General features: G+C 40.8%; 2 protein-coding genes across 3 annotated transcripts; both read right to left on the bottom strand.

The window, feature by feature from the left end:
* Positions 1-344: 344 nt before the first annotated feature.
* LOC110509380 (four and a half LIM domains protein 1-like) lies at positions 345-3,807 on the bottom strand. Its single transcript, XM_036968117.1, has 5 exons — positions 3,655-3,807; positions 3,356-3,530; positions 2,607-2,779; positions 608-782; positions 345-513 (listed from the first exon to the last, which is right to left on the bottom strand). The coding sequence occupies exons 1-5, from the start codon at positions 3,802-3,804 to the stop codon at positions 359-361; spliced, it is 828 nt and encodes a 275-aa protein (XP_036824012.1). The 5' UTR covers positions 3,805-3,807; the 3' UTR covers positions 345-358.
* Positions 3,808-13,137: 9,330 nt separating this feature from the next.
* LOC110510134 (sodium/hydrogen exchanger 6) lies at positions 13,138-24,080 on the bottom strand. 2 transcript variants are annotated; one of them, XM_021591480.2, is made up of 16 exons: positions 23,637-24,080; positions 23,175-23,374; positions 22,717-22,794; positions 22,529-22,605; positions 21,601-21,713; positions 20,585-20,690; positions 17,652-17,793; positions 17,295-17,400; positions 17,091-17,179; positions 16,834-16,947; positions 16,591-16,702; positions 16,318-16,471; positions 16,162-16,192; positions 15,895-15,983; positions 15,118-15,223; positions 13,138-15,049 (listed from the first exon to the last, which is right to left on the bottom strand). In XM_021591480.2, exons 1-16 carry the CDS (start codon positions 23,905-23,907, stop codon positions 14,693-14,695), a joined length of 2,145 nt encoding a protein of 714 aa, XP_021447155.1. In that variant the 5' UTR covers positions 23,908-24,080; the 3' UTR covers positions 13,138-14,692. The 2 variants fall into 2 exon arrangements, with proteins under 2 accessions (XP_021447155.1, XP_021447156.1); XM_021591481.2 differs by having other exon boundaries at positions 15,895-15,980; positions 23,637-24,075.
* Positions 24,081-24,790: the final 710 nt, after the last annotated feature.

Here is a 24,790-nt window from a genome sequence, read left to right as displayed (position 1 = left end):
TGAATACATTCTTCTTTATTTACACGACAAACACTAAACAAACTAACAAAACGACCGTGACGCTATAAGACACGAGTGCTGACAGGCAACTACACATAGACAATAACCCACGAAATACCCAAGGAATATGGCTACCTAAATATGGTCCCCAATCAGAGTCAACGATAAACAGCTGCCTCTGATTGGGAACCAATCTAGGAAACCATAGTCATATAAACACCTAGATATACAACAAGCCCTAGACAATACAAAAACTACACAAACCACCCTCGTCACACCCTGACCTAACCAAAATAATAAAGAAAACAAAGATAACTAAGGTCAGGGCGTGACACACTGTTTCTGTTCCAAGTTCACCTCAGAGCTTCTTGGCACATTCTGAGCAGAAGATATCCCTTGAGTTGGCCACAATGCACTTGTTAGCCACGCTCAGGGAACACTTCTTGCAGTTGAAGTAGTACTCATGCCAGGAGCTGCCCTCGTAATTCACCACATTGGTGGCTTTGACGAAACCTGAAGGACAGAGAATAAACAACAAACAATTACAAATGTGTACAATCGTTCAATAGTGGAATGTGTGTGTGTGTGCGTGTGTGTTTGTTTTGACCTGTAATGGGGTTCTGGCAGCCGCTGCCTTTCTTGGCTACAGTAGTCTTGTAGCAGTCCACACAGAAAGCCTTCTCCTCATGGGAGGTAAAGCGGGTCCCAGCCAGTGGCTTTTGACAGGAGCAGCAGACAAAACATTCCGAGTGCCCCCTATCTAGGCCCCCTGTGGTGAGGGCCTAGATAGGGGGCAGGAGAGAGTCAAGTCAAATTTAGAGGGGAATCCTCATTAGGGCAGTGTGTTTTGCGCAACCATTTGATATGCCTGGATTTGAACTTTTATTTACACTAAACAAAAATATAAACGCAACGTGTAAAGTGTTGGTCCCATGTTTCATGAACTGAAATAAAAACTCCCAGAAATGTTTTCTCCAGCATCTTCACAAGGTCCTTTGCTCTTTGTTCTTTGATTGATTTGCACTTTTCGCACCAAAGTACGTTCATCTCTTGGAGACAAAACCCATCTCCTTCCTGAGCGGTATGACGACTGCGTGGTCCCATGGTGTTTATACTTCTGTACTATTGTTTGTACAGATTAATGTGGTACCTTCAGGCGTTTGGAAATTGCTCCCAAGGATGGGAAATTGCTCCCTACAATTTTTTTTCTTTTGATTTTCTATGATGTCAAGCAGAGGCACTGAGTCTGAAGGTAGGCCTTGAAATACATCCACAGATGCAACTCCAATTGACTCAATGATGTCAATTAGCCTATCAGAAGCTTCTAAAGCCATGACATCATTTTCTGGGATTTCCAAGCTGTTTAAAGGCACAGTCGACTTAGTATATGTAAACGTCTGACCCACTGGAATTGTGATACAGTGAGTTATAAGTGAAATAATCTGTCTGCAAACAATTGTTGGAAAAATTACTTGTGTCATGCACAAAGTAGATGTCCTAACTGACTTGCCAAAACTATAGTTTGTTAACAAGAAAGTTGTGAAGTGGTTGAAAAATGAGTTTTAATGACTCCAACCTATGTTTATGTAAACTTCCGACTCCAACTGTAATTGCAAAAGGGTTTTCTAATGATCAATTAGCCTTTTAAAATTATAAACTTGGACACAACGTGCCATTGAAACACAGGAGTGATGGTTGCTGATAGTGGGCCTCTGAACGCCTATGTAGATATTCAATAAAAAAATCAGCCATTTCCAGCTACAATAGTCCTTTTGTCACGACTTCCGCCGAAGTTGGCTCCCCTGCCTGTTCGGGCGGTGCTCGGTGGTCGTCGTCACCGTCCTACTACCCGCCACCGATCCCTTTTTCGTTTGTCTGTTTGTTTTTTCTTATTAGTTTCACCTGTGTTCTGTTGTACGGCATAATGAGCTTCCCTATTTTAAGTACGTGTACTCGCCCTTGTTTTGTGCGGGATTGTCTTTATGTTACGTGTGTGCGGTTTAGGTAGAGGTGGGTATATTTTCGGAACTTGGCACCTTGTGTTTTTGAGTAGTCACTTTGTTGTGCGCGCCCTGTGTTGTTGGGCTTATCATTTTTGTGTGCCGTATTAAAGAGCACTTTTCACAACTGGAACTCTCTGCGCCTGATTCCTTCACCCACTTAGTCCCTCGTGACACCTTTACAACATTAACGTCTACAATGTATTTCTGATCAATTTGATGTTATTTTAAGGGGGGGAAAATTGCTTATCTTTAAACAAGGACCCCAAACTTTTGAACGGTAGTGTACATAAAATTACATTTGTGTTTGTAGATTAATGTACTTCTGCCAGATTACTTTTATGACGTTTCTGCGCTGAAGACCATTGCGCTACGTTTTTGCCCATTGAATAATATTCAAAAAGTCTAAAAAAGTTCAAAAACTACAAGGCTACTTTCTGAGAAACAACGCATCACTTGCATACCGTAAACAGGATGTTATTTATAGGGCAGAACAACTGATTTCTAACCAACCACTTTGGTCCAATTGGCTTATTTAAAATGGACATCCATCAATTATATCAAAGGATTTTGATCCTGTTGAAAAAAGTCTAACCTTTACGTAACCTGATTATTGCTGACACAGATCCTGGCAAACTTCTTCTCATGGCAAAGGTTACAGTTGATGTCCGTGCCTTTGGTCAGGAAGCTTTGAGAGCGGATGTTGTTGTTTTTACAGTGGAAACAGGTGAAGCAGTCCTCGTGCCACACGTCGCCTTTATATTCCACATTCTCAGAGCCTTTAGTAAAAGAAAAATATTCACATTAGTCTCAATGAAGGTTTAAAGGGGCAATCTGCTATTAGTACGTCCATTTTGGGACTTTTAAATTGATTATGTATATCCATTGATTCTTGAAGTTTAAATTGATTATGTATATCCATTGATTCTTGAAGAATAGAACTTATAAATGCCTCATGCCTCAGTCATTCCCCTTAAGAACCCAAAATATAAGCTTGTTTTACTCAATTGGTTGTAAACATAATTGTAATCAAACACTGTATACCCTCAAAACATCAATTTTATGGATGGTCAATCCATCCATCCTAAGTTATGTCTAATTTTAAAGTGGTTACATTTCTCCAGCTCTATCCATCAGCTATTTACCAACACAGTGGCAGAGTGCCTCTTTGTTATTGTTTGAACAGTAGATTGCCCCTTTAATGGAACTTAACTGTAATTTATTAAGAAAGTGTTTACTAATTACATCTAAGTTCACATAATGGAGAGTGTCTATAAAATGAAGCGTACAGTGGGTATAAATATCATGTTAACTCATATCAGTGACAGTGAGTCTTAGCCCATAGTGCCCCCTACCGGCTAGAATGGATTTGTAGCAGATGTGACAACGAGGGGCATCCTCTCGGGAGCTACACTTCCCACATATGATGCCGTCCTCCTTAGCACTGAAAGACTCCTTGGCTAGCAACTTGTAGCACTTGTAGCAGCGAAAGCAGTCTGTGTGCCAATAGGGGCCCTTATGTTGCAGCTCCTAAAGGAAGGAAGGAAGGAAGGAAGGAAGGAAGGAAGGAGAGTAACAGTTTTCTTCCTCAGATGCTTGGTAGACAGTGTGCACTCATAAACACATCTCGACAGTCAGTCATGAAAACACACACCTTGGAGTCCAATACGTGGCGGTACTCAGTGCAGGTGTTGGCACAGAACCGGTCACAGCATCGGACACAGACAGGCTTCTCCTCCTGTTTAACGTACTTCTTCCCACTTAGGTCTTCCCGGCAGTATTTGCAGTTCATACTGTCAGTCATGACAGCAGCAGCAGGGCAGCAAACACCTGAAAAACGCACAGGTGTGCATATATATATATATATTGAGCTGCTGCTCTGTTTATAACAAGTGGTATTTTTCAGGAACCATTGTCTGAATATAATGGTGTAGGTCTAAACTTTATGTCCTGCAGAGTACAACAATACAATTGAAAGCTATTGGAAGTGGTGGTGTACTGTATGTGTTTAGAGAACACTTGCATTACTTCTCATTGCCACAGAGGGGCAGTGTAATTCTAGGCTGCATCACATCCGGCTGTGATTGGGTGTCCCATATGGCAGCGCACAATTGGCCGAGTGTCACCCGGGTTTTACCGGTGAAGGCCGTCATTATAAATAAGAATTTGTTCTTAACTGATTTGCCTAGTTAAATAAAGGTTAAATCATATTTACAAAATCAATTTCTAGCCAAAGCCACATACACTATATCCAGAGTTTGGCCATGTTTTAGAACAGCTGCCATGTTAGCGCCTTTATTCTAAAAACATTTTGGTGATGTAACAATACTAGAGCGCTTCCGACAGTTCACTATGAAACGACCCACTGTAAACACGCAAAACAGAGCAGCGAATTTAACAGACGTTTTTATTGATTAGCATTCAGGATAATGTGTATCCAAGTCGGTACTGTGTTGCTTTTCACTGGACATCTTCATAGGTTTTGAAAACTATTAGAAATAAACAGCACAATGGGGAAGTGTCATCGATCACTTAGCAACGGCTATGGAGGAGAAAGTGACGCTCTCAGAACGTTCAGATAGAAACCGAATTGACCCAACTCTCTATATATATACACTGTGTACAAAACAATAGGAACACTGTCCTAATATTGAGTTGCACCCCATTTGCCCTCAGAACAGCCTCAATTGGTCAGGCATGGACTCTACAAAGTGTCGAATTTCTGTTCCACAGGGATGCTGACCCATGTTGACGCCAATGCTTTCCACAGTTGTGTCAAATTGGCTGGATGTCCTTTGGGTGGTGGACCATTCTTGATACACAGGGGAAACTGTTGAGCCTAAAAACCCAGCAGAGTTGCAGTTCTTGCAATTCTTGACACACTCAAGCCGGTGCCCCTGGCACCTGCTACCATACCCGTTCAAAGGCACTTAAATATTTTGTCTTGCCCATTCCCCCTCTGAATGGCACACATACACAATCCGTCTCAATTGTCTCAAGGCTTAAAAATCCTCCTTTAACCTGTCTCCTCCCCTTCATCTACACTGATTTGAAGTGGATTTAACAAGTGAAATCAATAAGGGATCATAGCTTTCACCTGGGTTCACCTGGTCAGTGTATGTCATGGAAAGAGCGGGTGTTCCTAATGTTTTGTATACTCAATGTATATGACTCGGGTTCTAGCTAGTTCTAGTCCTGTAGCTCTAACGATATGAGGGGATGAAAAGGAACTGTGATCAAAGAGAGACTGAACACTATTCAATCACAATCTGTGTCTGGGCATAAACAGGTTAAGAACACATTGTGAGTTACCAGGGAAAACATGCTGTAGTATTTACTGAGGTGTTGATAAAATGCTATTTGTTCCATAGCTTTTAACTTTCCTGTTGTGTTCATTTCATGTTAATTCCTTCTGTGTTCCCGGTCCAAAATGACCGCCCCATTATAGCTGATTATAAATCCATAATAATACATGTATTATCACCTAATGTTGTGTAAGATCTTTTTATCAACTTAAATTATTGTGAAAATTACAAGTTTTGAACTTCTATTTGCTATTTGTGGCCTGTAGGCCTCATTGACCTAAGCTCATACAACTCGTTTTTGAGTTTTAAAAAAAGCATAATGTATGGATTATGTTGACTATGACAAATACTCAGATGAAACATATTGTGCTATTTATCACAGACTACTTTGTGTCAAAGTTTAACAAGGACTCTCTCCTCCTCACCAGTGTCATGATCAAAGATATGATCAAGAGCCTCACATACAGTATATTGTTTGGTCATAGTGCTGCCACAGAATTTATTGTGAGCAAGGCCTCAAAAAAGCTTTATATACCAGAGCTGCGATTATTTGTGAGAATGCCAACAGGTGTGGTTCCCGTGGGGGAAAGATTCTATTGGGGAAAGGTTCCTGTGGGGGTTGCCATGGAAGCCAAGAAGGGGAGTGAGGTGTGTGTGTGCTCAAACACACATGCATGTGGGGGTCTGGGAGAGGAAGTGTGTCCATCTGATGAATGGGCATGTGCCTGAACTCAATTTTATACACTAATCGTAGTCTCACCCATTCATTTCTAATGACCGGCCTTTTTTGACCGGGAACACCACAAGTGCACAAAAGTTAAATAAAACACCCTAAATTTTATAAAAATCATCAAAATGTATTTTGTGTGTTCAGATGCCCTGTGTGGACAAAGTCATGGAACCTTATGACAATCAGATTAAATGAACTACATTTTCCAGAGAGAAACTTGTAAATCTGTCCAATTCGACCGAAACACAGCAGGAGGGTTAACAAGGAAGAACATTGGACTGGTATGGAGCACGGTTGCTTAGATGTGTAATCACAGCCAAACAAAAGGTGTACTGGGCATGTTCCTCCATTCATGGAGCTTATATGAGCTGATATGACAGGCAGTGGTGTTGTAAAATGTAGAATAGTTTGTGACTGAGGGTTGAGAGGACATAAAAAAGTCTGTAGTCAATCCCCATGCTCCCCGACACCATAGTTCAGGTATGGGGTGGTACGCACAATGCCGTTAAAAATGTGATTCACATTTTAAAAATATGTTTACAAGTATATGTAAAAATATAGATAAAAAAAAAAAATTATCTTCACATTTTCAAACATTCCATTTATATTTTCTAACAGGGCTATACATTTGGGTGAGGTTTTTTTCTCGCCTGAGTAGCCTCGTTTCACTGCCAAAAATCAAATTAAACCATCTAGTGTTCAGCGAAATAACAACACAATGTCAAATACAGGTAGCCTAGTCAAATAATTAACATTCAATCACATTAACAGTTACTCTCACGAGGGAATTTCACTAGCGGTTTGTATGTAGTCAAACGTAGCTGCTGCTCATGTTGTTATCTGTACTGATGGCGCAAAAGCCATGACAGGGAGACATAGTGGAGTGGTAACGAGCGTGCAAGCAGTTGCTTCCGATGCCACTTGGGTACACTGCAGCATCAACTGAGAGGCTCTTGCTGCCAAGGGAATGCCTGGCAGTTTGAAAAACATTTTGGACACTACAGTGAAAATGGTTAACTTTGTAAAAGCAAGGCCCCTGAACTCTCCTGTATTTTCTGCATTATGCAATGATATGGGCAGCGATCATGTAACGCGTTTACAACATACATAGGTGCCCTGGTAATCAAGGGGCAAAGTATTGACACATTTTTTTAAATTGAGAGACAAGCTTAAAGTTTTCTTCACTGACCATAATTTTCACTTGTCTGATCGCTTGCATGATGACAAGTTTCTCACACGACCGGCCTATCTGGGTGATGTTTTTTCTCGCCTGAATGATCTGAATCTAGGATTACAGGGACTCTCCGCAACTATATTCAATGTGCGGGACAAAATTGAGGCTAAGATTAAGAAGTTGGAGCTCTTCTCTGTCTGCATTATCAAGGACATCACACAGGTATTTCCATCATTGTATGATTTTTTGTGTGCAAATGAACTCAAACTTACGGAAAATGTCAAATGGGATATAGCGAAGCACCTGAGTGAGTTGGGTGCGCAATTATGCAGAGACTTTCCCAAAACGGATGACACAAACAACTGGATTGGTTATCCCTTTCATGCCCTGCCTCCAGTCCACTTACTGATATCTGAACAAGAGAGCCTCATCGAAATTGCAACAAGCGGTTCTGTGAAAATTTAATTTAGTCAGAAGCCACTGACAGATTTCTGGATTGGGTTGCGCTCAGAGTATCCTGCCTTGGCAAATGGCGCTGTTAAGACACTGATGCCCTTTGCAACCAGGTACCTATGTGAGAGTGGATTGTCGGCCCTCACTAGCATGAAAACTAAATACAGGCACAGACTGTGTGTGGAAAATGATTTAAGACTGAGACTCTCTCCAATACAACCCAACACTGCAGAGTTATGTGCATCCTTTCAAGCACATCCTTCTCATTAACCTGTGTTGAGTTATTCACAATTTTCGATGAACAAATAAGGTTTTATATTTAAGATGGTTAAATAAAGAGCAAAGTTAATGATTATTATTATATTATTATTTGCGCTCTGGTCCTATAAGAGCTCTTTGTCACTTCCCACGGATTGTGACAAAAACTCACACTCATTCTTATGTTTAATAAATGTATCTTATAGTGTGTGTGTGGCAGGCTTACAATGATGGCAAAAAACAACATTTGAGAGTGCGCTGACCCTGGTGCTAGAGGGGTACGCAGCTGGAGGTTGAATGTTTGAAGTGGTACGGGACTATAAAAAGTTTGGGAACCACTGCTGTAGATCACAAATAGATGGAAAATAAATCTTAGATTGTAGGGTTAAGATTAAAGAACATACATCTTAGATTGTAGGGTTAGGATTAAAGAAAAATAAATATTAGATTGTAGAGTTAGGATTAAAGAACAATAAATATTAGATTGTAGAGTTAGGATTAAAGAACATAAATATTAGATTGTAGGGTTAGGATTAAATAACATAAATATTAGATTGTAGAGTTAGGATTAAATAACATAAATATTAGATTGTAGAGTTAGGATTAAAGAACATAAATATTAGATTGTAGAGTTAGGATTAAAGAACATACATATTAGATTGTAGAGTTAGGATTAAAGAACATAAAAATTAGATTGTAGGGTTAGGATTAAATAACATAAATATTAGATTGTAGAGTTAGGATTAAATAACATGAATATTAGATTGTAGGGTTAGGATTAAAGAACATACAAATTAGATTATAGGGTTAGGATTAAATAACATAAAAATTAGATTGTAGGGTTAGGATTAAATAACATAAATATTAGATTGTAGAGTTAGGATTAAAGAACATGAATATTAGATTGTAGGGTTAGGATTAAATAACATAAATATTAGATTGTAGGGTTAGGATTAAAGAACATGAATATTAGATTGTAGAGTTAGGATTAAATAACATAAATATTAGATTGTAGGGTTAGGATTAAATAACATAAATATTAGATTGTAGAGTTAGGATTAAATAACATAAATATTAGATTGTAGGGTTAGGATTAAATAACATAAATATTAGATTGTAGGGTTAGGATTAAATAACATAAATATTAGATTGTAGAGTTAGGATTAAATAACATAAATATTAGATTGTAGGGTTAGGATTAAATATAAATAAATATTAGATTGTAGGGTTAGGATTAAAGAAAAATAAATAAAACCCATATGACAACCCAAACAACCGAGACTGATTGTAGCCGACATAAATACATCCCTTAATACATCCAGCTGTTCTTATGCATGTACTTGGAGTGAGGGTGTGGGAACAGTCTGTGTTTGTGCAGTGGGGTGTATTCGTGAAGGAATGCCTGTTATAAGTGTGGCGAGATCTGGACTGTTGCCAGCTCTTTGACAGACCCAGTGAGCGGACTGTTTCCTCCCTTTGGACCTCCTCTGTGAAGTGGAAGAGGTACTGAGGATCCACTAGACACCAGCTAGACTATTACCCATTACAATGTGTATGGTTATTCCATTGTTGCTATGAGAAAAATATTTCAATATGACAAAATCCATATACTGTATACAAACACTTACAATAGGAGGACCCTTGGTGTCTGAAAAATGTACATTATTTCCAAGAGCTTGTTGTTGTAAGTGCAGTATAAAGCCATCAGAACCAAGGAATTGTCTGCCACTGCCTCAGACAAAAATAGCATGGCTCTTTTCACTGTACTGGCGCGCGCGCGCACACACACACACACACACACACACACACACACACACACACACACACACACACACACACACACACACACACACACACACACACACACACACACACACACACACACACACACACACACACACACTTTACTACTTCCTGAATGCACAAACCAAATTGGAGATCATTCATGTTACATGTTCTTTCTACCTTTGTTTCCCAACATCTCCTTATCTCCTGTAGCAACCTGTGAAAGACTCAAACATTATGCACATGAGCAAACAAAACATTAGGGGCCGGGACCACAGAACGTTTCCAAAATCTCATTTATCTCATCCAGAGTTTATTATATATAAGGCCACACCCCCTCTGTCTTTTCTATTCACTTCATTTGTGTTTTTCTTCTAATCTACCATCGCAACTCTCTCTCGCACGATCTCTCTCTCTCTCACTCGCTCTCTCTCTCGCACGCTCTCTCTCACACACTTTCTCTCTCTCGATCTCTCTCACACGCTTTCTCTCTCTCGATCTCTCTCTCTCTTACCCTCTGTTAGCCGCATTTTCCCTTCCTCATATGTTGCTTTCATTTCCTAAAAGGGTAACTGGTATCTATGCTAAGCCACAACCAGAGAGAACATTGAAATTACTTGTATTTCATTGTTTTATCTCTGAGGTTTGGCCCTCAGAGGTAAGTTGAGCTACTCACCGAACAATGGTCACCATTCATAGGACAGCCATCCTGCTCTGGGCTCAATGCTATTCTCTTAACCATGACTCTGGCGATATCAGAGGAAAACAAACCTTGTTATCTGAATGTATCTGATCTCCGTGAAAAGAAGAAGGGTTATTGGGAAATAGAGTGGCACAGTCTTGTATCTCTGCCAGCATCTGCAGCCCAGTCGGGTGGTAGTGGAGGGCTACAGCCAAGGTAAACAGAGCTGGAGCAGTCGTTATCTTTCTGGCCATGAAAAGGGGCTTGGTGCTTTACCTCACCCTAACTTTTTCAGCAGGGGAACCACATTTTTCTTTATCGCAAAAGTCTAATGAAAAAAAACAAATAACATTAAATTCATGGCATTTGGATTGTTCTTATTAAGAGAACCAATACATATATTTACTTAACATAGTTGTATTTTTTAAATGATCTTTCTCAAAAACGTCTGTATTTTGTCCCATACAATAATCAGTCATTTATTTTTTTATCTATCAGCAGCTGACTGACACAAACCAATATGGGCCTTTTAAAATGGGCTCTGTATGGCATCTGTGTCATAAGTTATGGTAACTTTCACAGTAACTTGTAAAAAGGTTGAAAGTACCCAAGAGGCCAAAACAGGCAATATGTCTTAGTGAGACTCAATTTATTAACTTTTTGATACTTCAGCCAACGCCCCAGCCAACTCAACACATTATTGCATATAGGCTTACACTATTTAAGTCTATAATTGTTTCAAATTAAATATAATTAGGTGTTTACAAAAAGATGACATCTATTAAAGTAGGCATAGGCCTTTTCTGAACACTGGTTTTAAGTGAACTGAAGTCGCCAGAGTACAGTAGATAGGCTATGGAATCCTGCACCCAATTCATGGGCAAACTGGAAACTATTAATAATAGGCTTGTTAAAATGGGGGGGTATGTAGCCTGGTGCTGATTCTAAAATAAAAACAGACATGAAATGCAGAAGTCGAAGGTGCAAATCAGCAACAGCCTGATATCAGTCAATTTTGCCATGTAAGGTTGAAGTGGGAAGTTTACATACACCTAGGTTGGAGTCATTAAAACTCATTTTTCAACCACTCCACAAATTTCTTGTTAATTAACAAACTATAGTTTTGGATAGTCGGTTAGGACATCTACTATATCAATCCCAGAACAACAGCAAAGGACCTTGTGAAGATGCTGGAGGAAACAGGTATAAAAGTATCTATATCCACAGTAAAACAACTTCTATATCGACATAACCTGAAAGGCTGCTCAGCATGGAAGAAGCCACTGCTCCAAAACCGCCATAAAAAAGCTACGGTTGGCAACTGCACATAGGGACAAAGATCATACTTTTTGGAGAAATGTCCTCTGGTCTGATTAAAACAAAAATAGAACTGTTTGGCCATAAAGGGGGAGAGTTGCAAGCTAAAGAACACCACCCCAACCATGAAGCACGGGGTGGCAGCATCATGTTGTGGGGGTGCTTTGCTGCAGGAGGGACAGGTGCACTTCACAAAATAGATGGCATCACGAGGAGGGGAAATTATGTGGATATATTGAAGCACCATCTCAAGACATCAGTCAGGAAGTTAAAGCTTGGTCGCAAATGAGTTTTCCAAATGGACAATGACCCCAAGCATACTTCCAAATCTGTGGCAAAATGGCTTAAGGATAACAAAGTTAAGGTATTAGAGTGGCCATCACAAAGCCCTGACCTCAATCCTATAGAAAATGTGTGTGCAGAACTGAAAAAGCGTGTGCGAGCAAGGAGGCCTACAAACCTGACTCAGTTACACCAGCTCTGTCAGGAGGAATGGGCCAAAATTCACCCAACTTATTGTGGGAAGCTTGTGGAAGGCTACCGGAAACTTTTTCACCCAAGTTAAACAATTTAAAGGCAATGCTACCAAATACTAATTGAGTGTATGCAAACTTCTGACCCACTGGGAATGTGATGAAAGAAATAAAAGCTGAAATAAATCCTTCTCTCTACTATTATTCTGACATTTCACATTCTTAAAATAAAGTGGTGATCCTAACTGACCTAAGACAGGGAATTATTACTCTGATTAAATGTCAGGAATTGTGAAAAACTGAGTTTAAATGTATTTGGCTAAGGTGTATGGAAACTTCCGATTTCAACTGTATTATAATGAATGACTTTACTGTACATTCGTGTTTACAATTTAGGATACTCGATAAACATACCGCACCAATAGCTATACAAATTGTATCTAATGTCCTTGTATTAATTCATTCTGACACAAGATTCGGATCTGTCCATGCAACTTCAAAGTTCAAACCAAGTTCAAAGAAAGTTGTGGGACACGCGCACGCACTCCCTGATCTGCACAATCGCCACTTTTCTTCTGAACAGGATATAGCCTATTACAGTAAATGTACTCTACAAAAGCAAACCGCTCATCCGGAGGCAGGATATCAGGAAGAAAAAAAAAAAAAATCAGGACAGGATACGACTGCCTTCCAATCAACCCAACTGTATTGTATTTCCACACAGAATATTATTAGCCAAGTCTTCAGGAAAAGGTTGAATTAACGATTAACCACTTATTGGGGTGAAATATTGATTGATCAGTCCATTTAAAATGTGTCTACCACTACTCTTTATACGTTGTGTACTGAAAGGAAGTGTTTTTGAAATACTACACGTTACACATATAACATACTTGTAAATAAATACAAAAGTTACATGGATTTGGTTCTTGAAACAGGAAAAAAAAACAACATCCAAAATAATTTTGTAGCCGAATAGAATAATTTATTTTCATTCACATTAGATTCACATATTGAGTATTTAGGCTACTGTACATTGAGACTTTTCATAAGTTTGTCTCTCCCCACATCCAAATTAACTGTATTTTGTAGAATTCACATTTCATTAACAAAAACAAACTATTCACAAAATATAGCTACATCAATATCATATATCCAAATACTGTTGGAAACAAGTAAAGGCTGCCTCACCTTTTCAGGTTGAATTTTCTGCTACTTTAACAACTGAGCTTTAAGTTACTATGATAAATATCTGAGCTGAACTACAATCCCATTTACAGACTAGATTAGTTCCAGTTAGAGTTTAGACTATATGAACCATCGCCTGCATAACATGTGGTTACTCTAGCTACTGTCGGTGGTAGGGTTGAATTCTAGTCAGGTCTTTCAATCTAAATAAAGATCACAATGCAAACAAATTATATGTAATAAAGCGCAAAAATCTGTTCATAGTTGCTGCCCACCTGACTGAGAAAGAAAGGGTTCGGCAGGTATAATTCTTTGAAAACAAAAACTAATCCTGCATAGCAGGAGCTCAGAGAGTGACAGTTCCAGCTAGCTGTCTTTAGAGCCCATACACACATTCAGCCTGGACTGGACTGAGTCCATAGAAAGCAGCTCTGTACAGTATTGTACCAAACCCTTCGCCACAGCTTTCTGCTCAGGTCGTTAGATTCAGTATCAAGGCATCTGCTTATAGTTAAGGGCCTTGTCGTTCACAGAGCAAGAGTGGAGGTGACAGGAATCTCCAGACTTAGAAATCTGCTTATGAAAATGTCAATATTTCATTTAAAGTAATGACATATCTTAATCATTTCCACCAGGCTTCATTTGCAAATGTATATCAATCAACTACAACTAATGAATATTACAATGTAGGGAAAAAGGTTCATAGTACAATATTGCATTGTATTCCGTAGGGTCTTGGTATAACACTGAGCTGGGTTCCAAGTTAGAATAATCCAAATGATTTACTGTAAATTATTAATGAATATGTACAAATCTGCATAAATTGAAAAATATATATATAATTAGGCACTTGTTAAAAACAGTTCAGCATCCTGGAGCCCCCAATACAGATGCCTCTGACTTAAATAATGACCCTCACATCAGCCAGTAGCAGTCAGGTAGGAGAACTGAGTGAAACTTATTATTCACAACTTACTAGCAACTAAAGTACACTCTAAACTACTCCCATGACATAAAAATCACCACTGAAATTCATATTTATGTTTCCATGTTTTGAAAAAGAAAGGAAGCATGGCTCTTGAAACCCCCGACGACTCCCTGTGGGGTAAGGGCAACAATGAAGACCTCGACATATAAATACAGAGTAAATAAATACATAAATAAATATAGGATGTACTTTTTAAAATATACAAATACATGAATGGGCAGAGGAGAAAGAGGCAGGCATGGGTAAAGACCACCACATAACACAACCAATTTTGCTTTTCAAAGCAGGGGTTGTTCAAGACCAAGGGATGGCTAGACAGAAAAGGAGAGCCCTTGGCCTCTAGAGTCTGTTGCGTCTGGGATCGGAGAAAGGATCTGAAAAGGGATCAGAGAAGGGATCTGAGAAAGGCGGGGGGGAGGTGGGGGGAGGTGGCAGGGTCACAGTGGGTTCAGGGGGGTCGTCCATGGGCAGGACCAGACGTGTTCCCCTGATGACCAGTTCATGCTCCCCAAACGCCAGCTCCTGGTCCAGGGCCTCCTCCGAGGTTATGCCCATGGTGGAGGCAGACAGGTGTTTATGGTTGGTGGTGAGGGTGCCCGATGCGTCGGTGCTCACTGTGACATCACCATACATGGTTGCATTGCCGTCGTTCAGGACCAGTTCGTCAGAATCATCATTGTGCTGGTGCCCTTCATTCTAGAGAGAGAAGGAATCATGAACCACTACGTACGTACGTGCGTGCGTGCGTGCGTGCGTGTACTCACCTCATATGCCTGAGTGCTGGTGAGACAGCGAGCCAAGGGGCCACAGCAGGCAGGTAGGGTGGCAGTGAGGGGTGGGCCGCTGTGAGTCAACAGGGGTTTCAGGTAGCTGGAGAAGGCTGCAGTCAAGGGATCTAATCCTCAGGGGACTCTAAACGCTGTTACAAACTTGGGTGGTTTGAGCCCTGAATGCTGATTGGCTGACAGACGTGGTATATCAGACCGTATATCACAGGTATAACAAAAAATGTATTTTTACTGTTCTAATTACGTTGGTAACTAGTTTGTAATAGGAATAAGGCACCTCAGGGGTTTGTGATATTATGGCCAATATACCACGGCTAAGGGCTGTATTAAGGCACTCCGTGTTGCATCGTGCATTAGAACAGCCCTTAGCAGTGGTATATTGGCCATATACCACACCCTCTCGGGCCTTATTGCTTATTTATAGTAGTCTGAACCCAATCACCATTAATGAAGGAATAACCTCTATAAAAGGCATTTAGTGCCTTGTCATATTTTCATTGAGGAATGTGTATCACATGAACTGACTTGCCTTCACTTTTCAAAGGAAATTCAAAGAGTGGCCTCTAGTGTATAATTAAGCAACAAGGCCCGAAGGGGTGTGGTATATGGCCAATATACCGCAGATAATCACCACTGAACAGTGTTTCCTCAATGGTTGGTTCAAGTTGAAGACTGGATTGTCATGGCTTCATCTAATGCCTCACAGCCACATTCTAAAGGCTTCAGGTGTGACATGTAGCAGAAAAAGGATACGTATTGTCAAAATTGTACCATATTCTGAAAGGCCAGGCACTCTCGTGTTTGGTGTTCCTATGTTGCGTTCCATCCGAAACAGTCACCTGCTCAAAGACATAAAAGTGAGCATGTGACTTTTGTAATACCATAGCGGTACAACCACAATCTCCAATTGTGCACTATTCCTATTCTTTTGTCCACACAACGCTACCCTGCAAACAGACTTCTGCTGTCCTTTAGAAGCAAATCTCAGAATCATGGACAATCAGATCGTTGGTTACTTACTGAGCTGTCTTGGTCCGAGTCCACTCCCACACTAGCACAAAAACAAGGATGAGAATGTGTAAGAAGAACATACAGTAGAGGTATACATCCATCTATCTAATCGAGGCATAATGATCAAACTAGTGGTGAAAGTTGGGACATCTAGGTGAGACTCACCGTATACTCATGAAGGAGAGCATTGGGGTGGTGCCGCCTCCACACACCCACACAGTGAAGAAGACGATCAGGAGGGTGGTGGAGAACATCATCTGCCGGGCGTATGTGGCCGTGTCCCGGATGGAGAGGGCAAAGGTCATAGCCCCCCGCAGGCCTGATCAACAGATATCAGAGAAGACAGTGAAATGAGAGAAAACTACACCGCAAACATGATCTACAGACATCAATCATCCAAGTCCTTCTAGAACAGGACAACTACAGACAGGCTCCTACCTGCAAACATCATAACATGTTGGAAGTTAGATCCAATTTTGTTTTTACGGCCCAAATTGAGCAAGAAAGAGAGGGGGTAGATGTTGGCTGCCCTGCCAAGGAATACTGCAATCTGGTAGGGGACAGCAGTTAAGGAAAGTGGCTTCTGGATGGGAAAAACTACAGTTATAATTAAAGATATTACATTGGCTGTATAATTATTTATTTTTTTGCCTCTCTCTCTCTCTCTGTTTTTTAGGATACAAATGCTCCAATGATGAACAAGGGGTTGAACACATGGGACTGGAAGGAGAACAGTGTCAGGCCCATATAGGAAAATATGAAATTCTCCGCCAGAAAGTTCAGGAGCTCAAATAGCTTTGGGACGAGAGACAAAAACAATATCAACCAAAATAAACAATTTAATAGTGTAAATGTATATTCAAATTTTAGGCCAGGCATTGTCTAACAAAAACCTACAACATGGTTTAAAGCAACTAGACCGGTATGTGTTCCCGTACCTGTTTGGTCCTGTCCTGAGAGTCAGGAGAAAGGTTGTTGAACGTGTAGTGAGCCTGGGTCATCCCACAGAACAACACGGCCACCACACCTGCACGAGAAAGTCCACACAGATCAGCATGTGATGGGGACTCACCTATGCAAGCTTGAAACCGTGTGTGTACGTGTGTGTGTGTACGTGTGTATGTAAACACTGCATTAGTTACCAGTCATTTCACAGGCCTCGGCCAGCAGGAAAGTGCTCCAGGACATGAGGAAGAAGAGGGCCGTCTCCAGCAGGGGGAAATCACGCAGCTTAGTGAACTTGGTGACGTGACGAGCGACAGGTCAAGGAACAGATCGAGAACTTCAATCCATCACAGAAACATCGCAACATTCAAGGATGAGATAATACGATAACACAGCAAATGCGTTACTCCTGGAGAATAGAAGCTGTAATGCCTTTAAAAAACAGCAAATTGCCTTAGATAAAGCAGATTAGCAGACTTTCAATTATTTTTGTCTATAAAATTCACACTCTTTTCTTTTGAATGAATGCCATCCTCTGGCACACAAAAGGATATCAGTGCAGTCATGACTCCGGTGGCCACACCAAGGGCAAGGGATCCACTGAAGACCCCAAGGAACACACCAAAAGATTTGATCATGGCTGTTGCGTCGAATGTGTGGCTGTTGTCCCCGGCTGGCTGATAGGCACCTATGGAGCTGTAACCAGTGCAGACACATGGAGCCAAAGACAGGTGTAAGCGTTAGGAGGCTCTACTACTAACAACGCACATGTTTACAATGCAAAAGGGAAAATGAAAGAGAAAATGTGAAGACATCAGTAAGATACAGTATCTCTGCAACATCTGTACATGGGTCATTCCACAAAATAAGTCCCTTTTGTGTCCCTTTTATATTTTAAGTAGAAATTGTGCACCAATATTGAAGTCTGCATTTTATATTAAATGAAGTGCCCTTTAATATATGGAATTTCCAATAAATCTGAATAAAGACTTGCTAAAGTGCCAAAATTCTGCATTTTGATATGTCTCTCTGTGCCTCCTCTGACTTCTAGGAAGATTTTAGCCCACTTAACCCAAACATTTCTCCAAGTTTCCACCATCATCGTAAAGCCCTAGTTATTTTGTTGCTTTGACAAAGTAATTTCATGAAATTATTTATTTAATGTGATAAGCTGGTCTCTCTTCCTGTTCATGTAGAAGCGCAAAACAAGCGCAAGACACAAGCAGTGGAATCACTGTTCCTTCATGGGGAATCACTGTTCCTTCATGGGGAATCACTGTTCCTTCATGGGGAATCACTGTTCCTTCATGGGGAATCACTGTTCCTTCATGGGGAATCACTGTTCCTTCATGGGGAATCACTGTTCCTTCATGGGGAATCACTGTTCCTTCATGGGGAATCACTGTTCCTTCATGGGGAATCACTGTTCCTTCATGGGGAAAAACAGTGGTAGGCACAAAAAAGGGTTTAGGTTGAAGTAACCTTGGATAATCCCAGGGCAAGGTACAGGCACGAGTGGTGAAACTGACAGAGCGTGCGGCTCACTCACCCACTTTGTGGATGTAATGACTAAGGAAATGTCCTCGCTTTACAGAGGCTCCCAACGGTGACTGTAAAAGTACCTAAAGTACAGCAGAAAGTTCCCAGGGTGGGACTAGCTGTTTGGGTACTGGGCGTAGGCGACGTGCGCCCTTCATACGGCAGGCAGAGATGGCAGCCAAATACACCTGTATAGTGGAAAAAGATGTTCCCTTGTCCTGTAGAAGCAGAGAGCCTCTGGAACAGAGCAAAGAAAGGGAATGATCCCCCCCAAAAAAGTAGCTGAATTCCTACGCTCAGCAGTGAATCCTCACGGGTTCGCCTATGAACAGTTTAGCAGGAAAGCAGTAGTCCAAAGTCGATGCTAAGGACAGTATAAAGAAGTATTACGACCTCATAAGGAAGAACTGAAGTGAGGTGAGGGAGCGACACCGCCTTAAAGGTGCGGGGTCCCCCCTATTGGCTGTCGCTCCAGTCTGTCTATGACAGGCGTTGTGTGATAGGAGTTCCTTAATGTTTACGCCCAATGAAGGCGTTACCCATACTGAGTGACTCAGCGATTATTTGAAATAGAACTCTCGTTTTGATGTGGTGAAACAATAGTCAAATCATAGTGTAAAAGCAGGTGAGCTGGTTATAATCTTTTTGGACATTTTCTAGTGTTTTGTCGTGAAAAACTGAGTGAGTCGAGCATAACACGTCAACAGTGTTACCCATAGATACCGTAGTCAGTGTTACCCATAGATACCGTAGTCAGGTAAGACATTTTTTTAGCAATGTAATTGCTCTCTCCTGTAGCACACAAGCTTCCATTCCCCTGTAACAAGGGGATTTATGGACAATGGAAGATGAAATCATCAACCCTGTTACTTTATTTGGCACTTACTAAAATGTTTATTTTGTCTCAACCAAGTCACACTACCCAAAAGGGACTCATTTCGTGGAACGACCCACAACTTTTGTATTTACAGCACAAAAGTCTGGGGAGGTGCTTACCATGTCTACATAGCTAGCAGCTATGCCTACAACACAGTTATAAGAGCCTCTCCTTCCAAAACTGAGGGGGAAATTATCATTTGTCAAACAAATCCCAACCTATAGGAACCCAACTCCACTCCACACAGGTCTCTTGATCATTGAATGGTGTGAGAACAGATTGATTAAAAGGTCTGACTTGGCATAGGCTAATTAAATTGCTAATCTAGATGCTAATTAAGAAAGATGCTGATTGTAAACCCTACAGGGACTGCAGTTGGGTTCCACACACTCTTAATGACCACAACAGCGAATAACCTGCACAGCAAACAAGAGCAATATAGAGAAACTTAACAGAGAATTACACACACTGAAAAAAGGTCATCAACCAACAAGTAGGCTATACCCGTTCTACCTGAACAGCAAATCACCAGCACATACTCCCTTTCAAGAGGAATGATGTTTTCCACAACGCCCACTTTTAAACCTGGTATTTACTATCAATAAGTACACAAGGTACCAAAAACAATGCCATCTGCGGTGCTGAGCAGGTCTTCAGTAGGGGTCACAACATAAGAACAGTCCGTTGTTGTAACCACTTAGGCCTTACTCAAGGACCTGTTTTCATTAGCTGGTAATTTGCTGAGCCTACAGTAACCTAAAGTAGCAGGGGGGGTGTGGTATAGTAAAGCTGGGTGAGGCAGACTATAACCATAGCCCACCTAGGGGGGATCCCCTGTTCCTCTACCAATGCTGTGGTCTCTCCATGGCCATGCCGGGCCTGCCTGCTCTGCTTTTCGTAATGCAGAAGAACTCTGTATACAGGTGGCCAGTAAAATGTGAGGGGGTGCGGTTAGTGTCTGCACAAAGTCAACACATCTCTAAACACCAATGAAAGTGACAGGATTGGACAACATAGACAAGAAGATGAGGAGAGGTGCGCAATGTGATGTTGAAAAGGACAGAGACTTACGAAGATAGAACTATGGCCACAGCGTCGTTGAGTACACTCTCTCCAAACATCAGGGCGTACAGGTCCACATCCACCTTCAGCTCGTTGAATATGGCAAGTACTGTCACTGTGGGAGCAACAGCAGGAACGTCACATACATACTCATACTCCATATGATTGCAATGTAGGCTAATCAGAACGCTTAAAATCGCTAACACAAATGCTAAAGTAGTTAATAAGACTGTTCAATGGAGTTTACAGCTAAAGCATATTGTAGCACTGTGTACAGAATAGGCCCCTCAAACTCAACTCTAGACCTCAATGCCAGTTCAACTGCTTTTTTTCCCATTGTTCCCCTCTAAAGGATTCAGCATGCTTCGATTCGGCAAGGCGAACATGTGCTCGCATACCACTTTAAAAAGACATTCGCTTGAAAAATGTGAAAAAGTGGCATTAGTACCGTTTGTCCTTCTTGAGATGCCGTAGCCAGTATACACTTCCTCAAGAGTCAGAATTAATCTAAAATAACTCAAGAAAGCTGTCATTAATTTTGACGTTTGTGCCGAGGAGATCGTAGTCGCGCAATTTTACATTTAACAGATGTCTGGTGCAGTAATTCTCAAGTGAAAAAATGTGCATGAAAATGAGTCTCTCATTAAATGACAACAAACACTTGAATAATTCCTACTGTTGACCAATCACAAACGAAGGGGCATAGACTTCGGCTACCAACTTCGGCTACAAACTTCGGCTTGCCTCAAGAAAAAATGTTGTGCGCACGAACAGCTGGAAAAACCCTTGTCGAAGACCAAAAACTTCACAAAATGTCATCACAATATACGCACAAACTGTTCCGAACTGATTTGGATGGGAAGCATGCGGATGTCTTTAAAACCAGGCACTGATTTAGACCTGGGACACCAGGTGGGCATAATTATTTATTCGGTAGAACAGAAAACCATCAGGCTCCAGACCTCGTAGGGTAAGAGTTGAATAGCCCTGGTATAGGCTATGCTAGTCAGGGTGGGGATGATTACCTGGGTCTGTGGCTGAGACAATGGCACCAAAAAAGAGGCAGTCAGTAAAGAAAAAGTCCCCTCCCAACTGCCCAACCGCCTTCATTAATGTCACACAGCCATACATAACCAGCCTGTAAGAGAAAAGAGAGTGATTAATCACGTAAACAGAACAAAACAAGACCACAATTAGGGGGAATTTCGCCAAATGTAATCCATAGAAAGGTCCTTTGTAGAAAGGATTGTCTACATATATTTGAAATGTGTATCTAAAAGCATAATTAAGAAATGAATTATTTATCAAAGTTTACCAGGCCTCCTTTAAGACTCCATAATGTTTCACCCAAGACCGTTATTAGTTCATCATTTCAACAGGTTTGAATCTTTTAGTTGATGGCAAATCACCCACAAATGTGTGTCTACTTCCGTCTGCTACAACAGAGGTTCCCAAAATGCACGAGAGGGTACTTCAGGGGTATTCTAGTCAGAGCAAAATTCAGTAACCAAAAAAGGTTGGGAACCACTGTACTATAACACAAAGCTGAAACCACTCCAAAATAACCTGGGTTTCCCCTATATTTACTTAGCAGTGGCAACGGAGTTAGAAAGGACACCTGTATCATTGTAGTGACTGGGTGTATTGATACACCATCCAAAGTGTAATTAATAACTACACCATGCTCATAGGAATATTCAATGTCTGCTTTTTTTCTTTTTTACCCATCTACCAATACGTGCCCTTCTTTGCGCGGCATTGAAAACATCCCTGGTCTTTGTGGTTGAATCCGTGTTTGAAATTCACTGCTTAACTGAGGGAACTTACAGATAATTGTATGTGTGGGGTACAGAGATGAGGTAGTCATTCAAAAACCATGTTAAAACACTATTATTGCACACAGAGTGAGCACATGCTCACACCATTTTGATCGTTTTAAAGAAATGGGCTCACCCAATGACAAAAGATGATATGACTGTCCCCATGAAAGCATAGGCAAGGATGGACCCCAGATTCCTGAAGAAGTGTCGCTGAAACACAATGGAGGTGTAGGGGAGACAACAAAATAGTATTCCAGTTAAGTACACAGAAGACTTTTCTATGGTGCCGGCACACAGTCTTCAAGCCATGAATTATCTTACCCGCTTCAAGCTGTAGCCAGCATGGAAGATGATTGGAGGCAGCAAAATGTTGAAAAATACTTCAGGGTCAAAGGTCACCTTGCAGAAAATAATGAAAAGTTAGAAAACTAATCAACCCATACTGTAACAATCTAAACACAATCTATGCCGAATCACTCCTCTGCAGGCAGCTCAAAGCTTATCAGACAACATCCAGCCCGTGTTAATGATTGTAGACTTTGTCACACAACTATTAAATAGCTCCCTTTCCTACTCCTCATTCATTACACCACTGATCTGGAAAAATGGAAATGGGAAAAAGCAATATGATGGCTATCAAGTATTTTCAGCCATCAGTGGTCATGATTGGGAGACAGTGAAAGGAGACCATTTCAGAGTAGACTACCATCTAGGTCTAGGACCATCCAGTCTGCTGGTAATGTGTGTGTAAATTGACAGTGAGTGAAAGAGTACTGTACCTTCCTGAGCATCTCATCATCCTGCACGTCATGCCCCTTGACGGTGCTGACTTCACCCTTCAGTGTGTACTCATAAAAGCGCCCGCTGACGTTGACCAGAAGAGTTGCTGGGCTGGCATTCACACTGCAGTTCATAGTCACATTGTTCATATTTCGTGGCACATGAACCCCAAAACGAAGGATCACCCCCACCAGCAGACCTGAGGAGTGGACAGCGATAGAGGCCAGTCAGATACAGGTCAGGCAGACATACAGATGAAAAGGGGTGTCAAATACATCTTATCAAGAAATAGCAAGTACACGTTAATATGGGCATTATGCATGTAAGCCAAGGCATGCTATTTCATTGCCATCTTGCAACGATGTGGCATGAACTGTAGGATGTAGCGCACTCAGTGTTGTCATTCTGCATTATATAGCTAACGTTAGCTAGCTAGCTACAGAGTTCACGAAGGTCCTCACCATAGATCATTGCCAGTCCTGTTTCGTGTAGAAACCTGAAGCGACGGTGTTTAAACAGCCAAATGGTTAAAATAGTGAGAGTTAAGAGCATTATGAAAATAAGAAGGTTGGCACTGTCTTGTCTATGGCTTTCCTCAGCCCTCCTCTCAGTAGCAACATTGTCCATAGCAGTATTCTCGCCTTGACTACCCACTAAAAGAAATGTAAACAGAGAAGGTAAAACAAACAATGTCTTCGACGCCTTTAGAGCAGAATTTGGTTTTAGTCCCATGATTAGACAGTGATGACTATCAGACACCAGATAGCTGAGTTGGTAGCTAGCTGGCTGGACTAGTAGTCCGACAGCAGAAAAAAAATATGACGTCACTGTCGTATGGTAATGATGAAACCTTCAAAATAAATGCCCACATTTCAAAACATTACAATGTGAACAACTCATTTAAAAGATATTCAATTTTAATCAAAGTCCATTTTTATGGTGCCTATAAGCATATGCAAAAAGGAATTTATGAAAATAATTAAAAATATATACAGTATCTTCCCAGCTCTGCAGATTCTGCTGTGAGGAGGCAGAGTCATTAGATCATTTATTTTGGTATTGTCCATATTTAGCTCGTTTTTGGTCACAGGTCCAGGAATGGCTGAAGAATTGCAACATTTGCCTAGAACTAACGCTGCAGACAGCAATACTGGGTGATTTGAAAAGCCATTGTCAATCAATCAATAATATAATAATTATTTTAGCAAAAATGTTTATTTTTAATTTACAATCTGTAGAAGCTATGAGAATAGAAAGGCTCAAGTCGTTTTTGTGAAGCATCACAGCACAGTTGAAAAATATATGGCAAATAGAAATTAAAAATGGATGATGTTGTGAGATAGATGGGAGAGGTTGAATGGAGCTGAAGGGTCTAATGGCAAGATAAAACATGTAGAACATACGGGGTCTGTAAAATGTATATATGTTCAGAACTTTTGTGAAATAGCATAGTTACAAATAGAAATCAAACTGGATGGACATCAGAAATAGAGGAAGGACTAAAAACAAACAAAAAATAACTATTGTAAAATAGACTGTGAATGTAAAATGTGTATTAAGATGTATAATTGAAGGTAAAAGTCTAAATGTTTATTCGTTTACTCCAATTGGGGGA

Source organism: Oncorhynchus mykiss, chromosome Y (genome assembly GCF_013265735.2).
Source record: "Oncorhynchus mykiss isolate Arlee chromosome Y, USDA_OmykA_1.1, whole genome shotgun sequence".
Taxonomy (NCBI): Eukaryota; Metazoa; Chordata; class Actinopteri; order Salmoniformes; family Salmonidae; genus Oncorhynchus; species Oncorhynchus mykiss.
This window is presented reverse-complemented; position numbering and strand designations above follow the sequence as displayed.

What these genes read in the sequence shown, in the direction of transcription:
- LOC110509380 (XM_036968117.1), bottom strand. Translation starts at nt 3,804, where the DNA reads ATGACTGACAGTATGAACTGCAAATACTGCCGGGAAGACCTAAGTGGG. An exon ending in TCTGTGTCAGCAATAATCAG is followed by an intron (nt 783 to 2,606) that starts GTTACGTAAAGG and finishes CCCCCTATCTAG; the next exon opens with GCCCTCACCACAGGGGGCCT. An exon ending in CTGCCAGAACCCCATTACAG is followed by an intron (nt 514 to 607) that starts GTCAAAACAAAC and finishes TCTGTCCTTCAG; the next exon opens with GTTTCGTCAAAGCCACCAAT.
- LOC110510134 (XM_021591480.2), bottom strand. Translation starts at nt 23,907, where the DNA reads ATGGGACTAAAACCAAATTCTGCTCTAAAGGCGTCGAAGACATTGTTT. An exon ending in CGAGGCCTGTGAAATGACTG is followed by an intron (nt 17,180 to 17,294) that starts GTAACTAATGCA and finishes TTTCTCGTGCAG; the next exon opens with GTGTGGTGGCCGTGTTGTTC. An exon ending in CTCAGGACAGGACCAAACAG is followed by an intron (nt 16,948 to 17,090) that starts GTACGGGAACAC and finishes CTCGTCCCAAAG; the next exon opens with CTATTTGAGCTCCTGAACTT.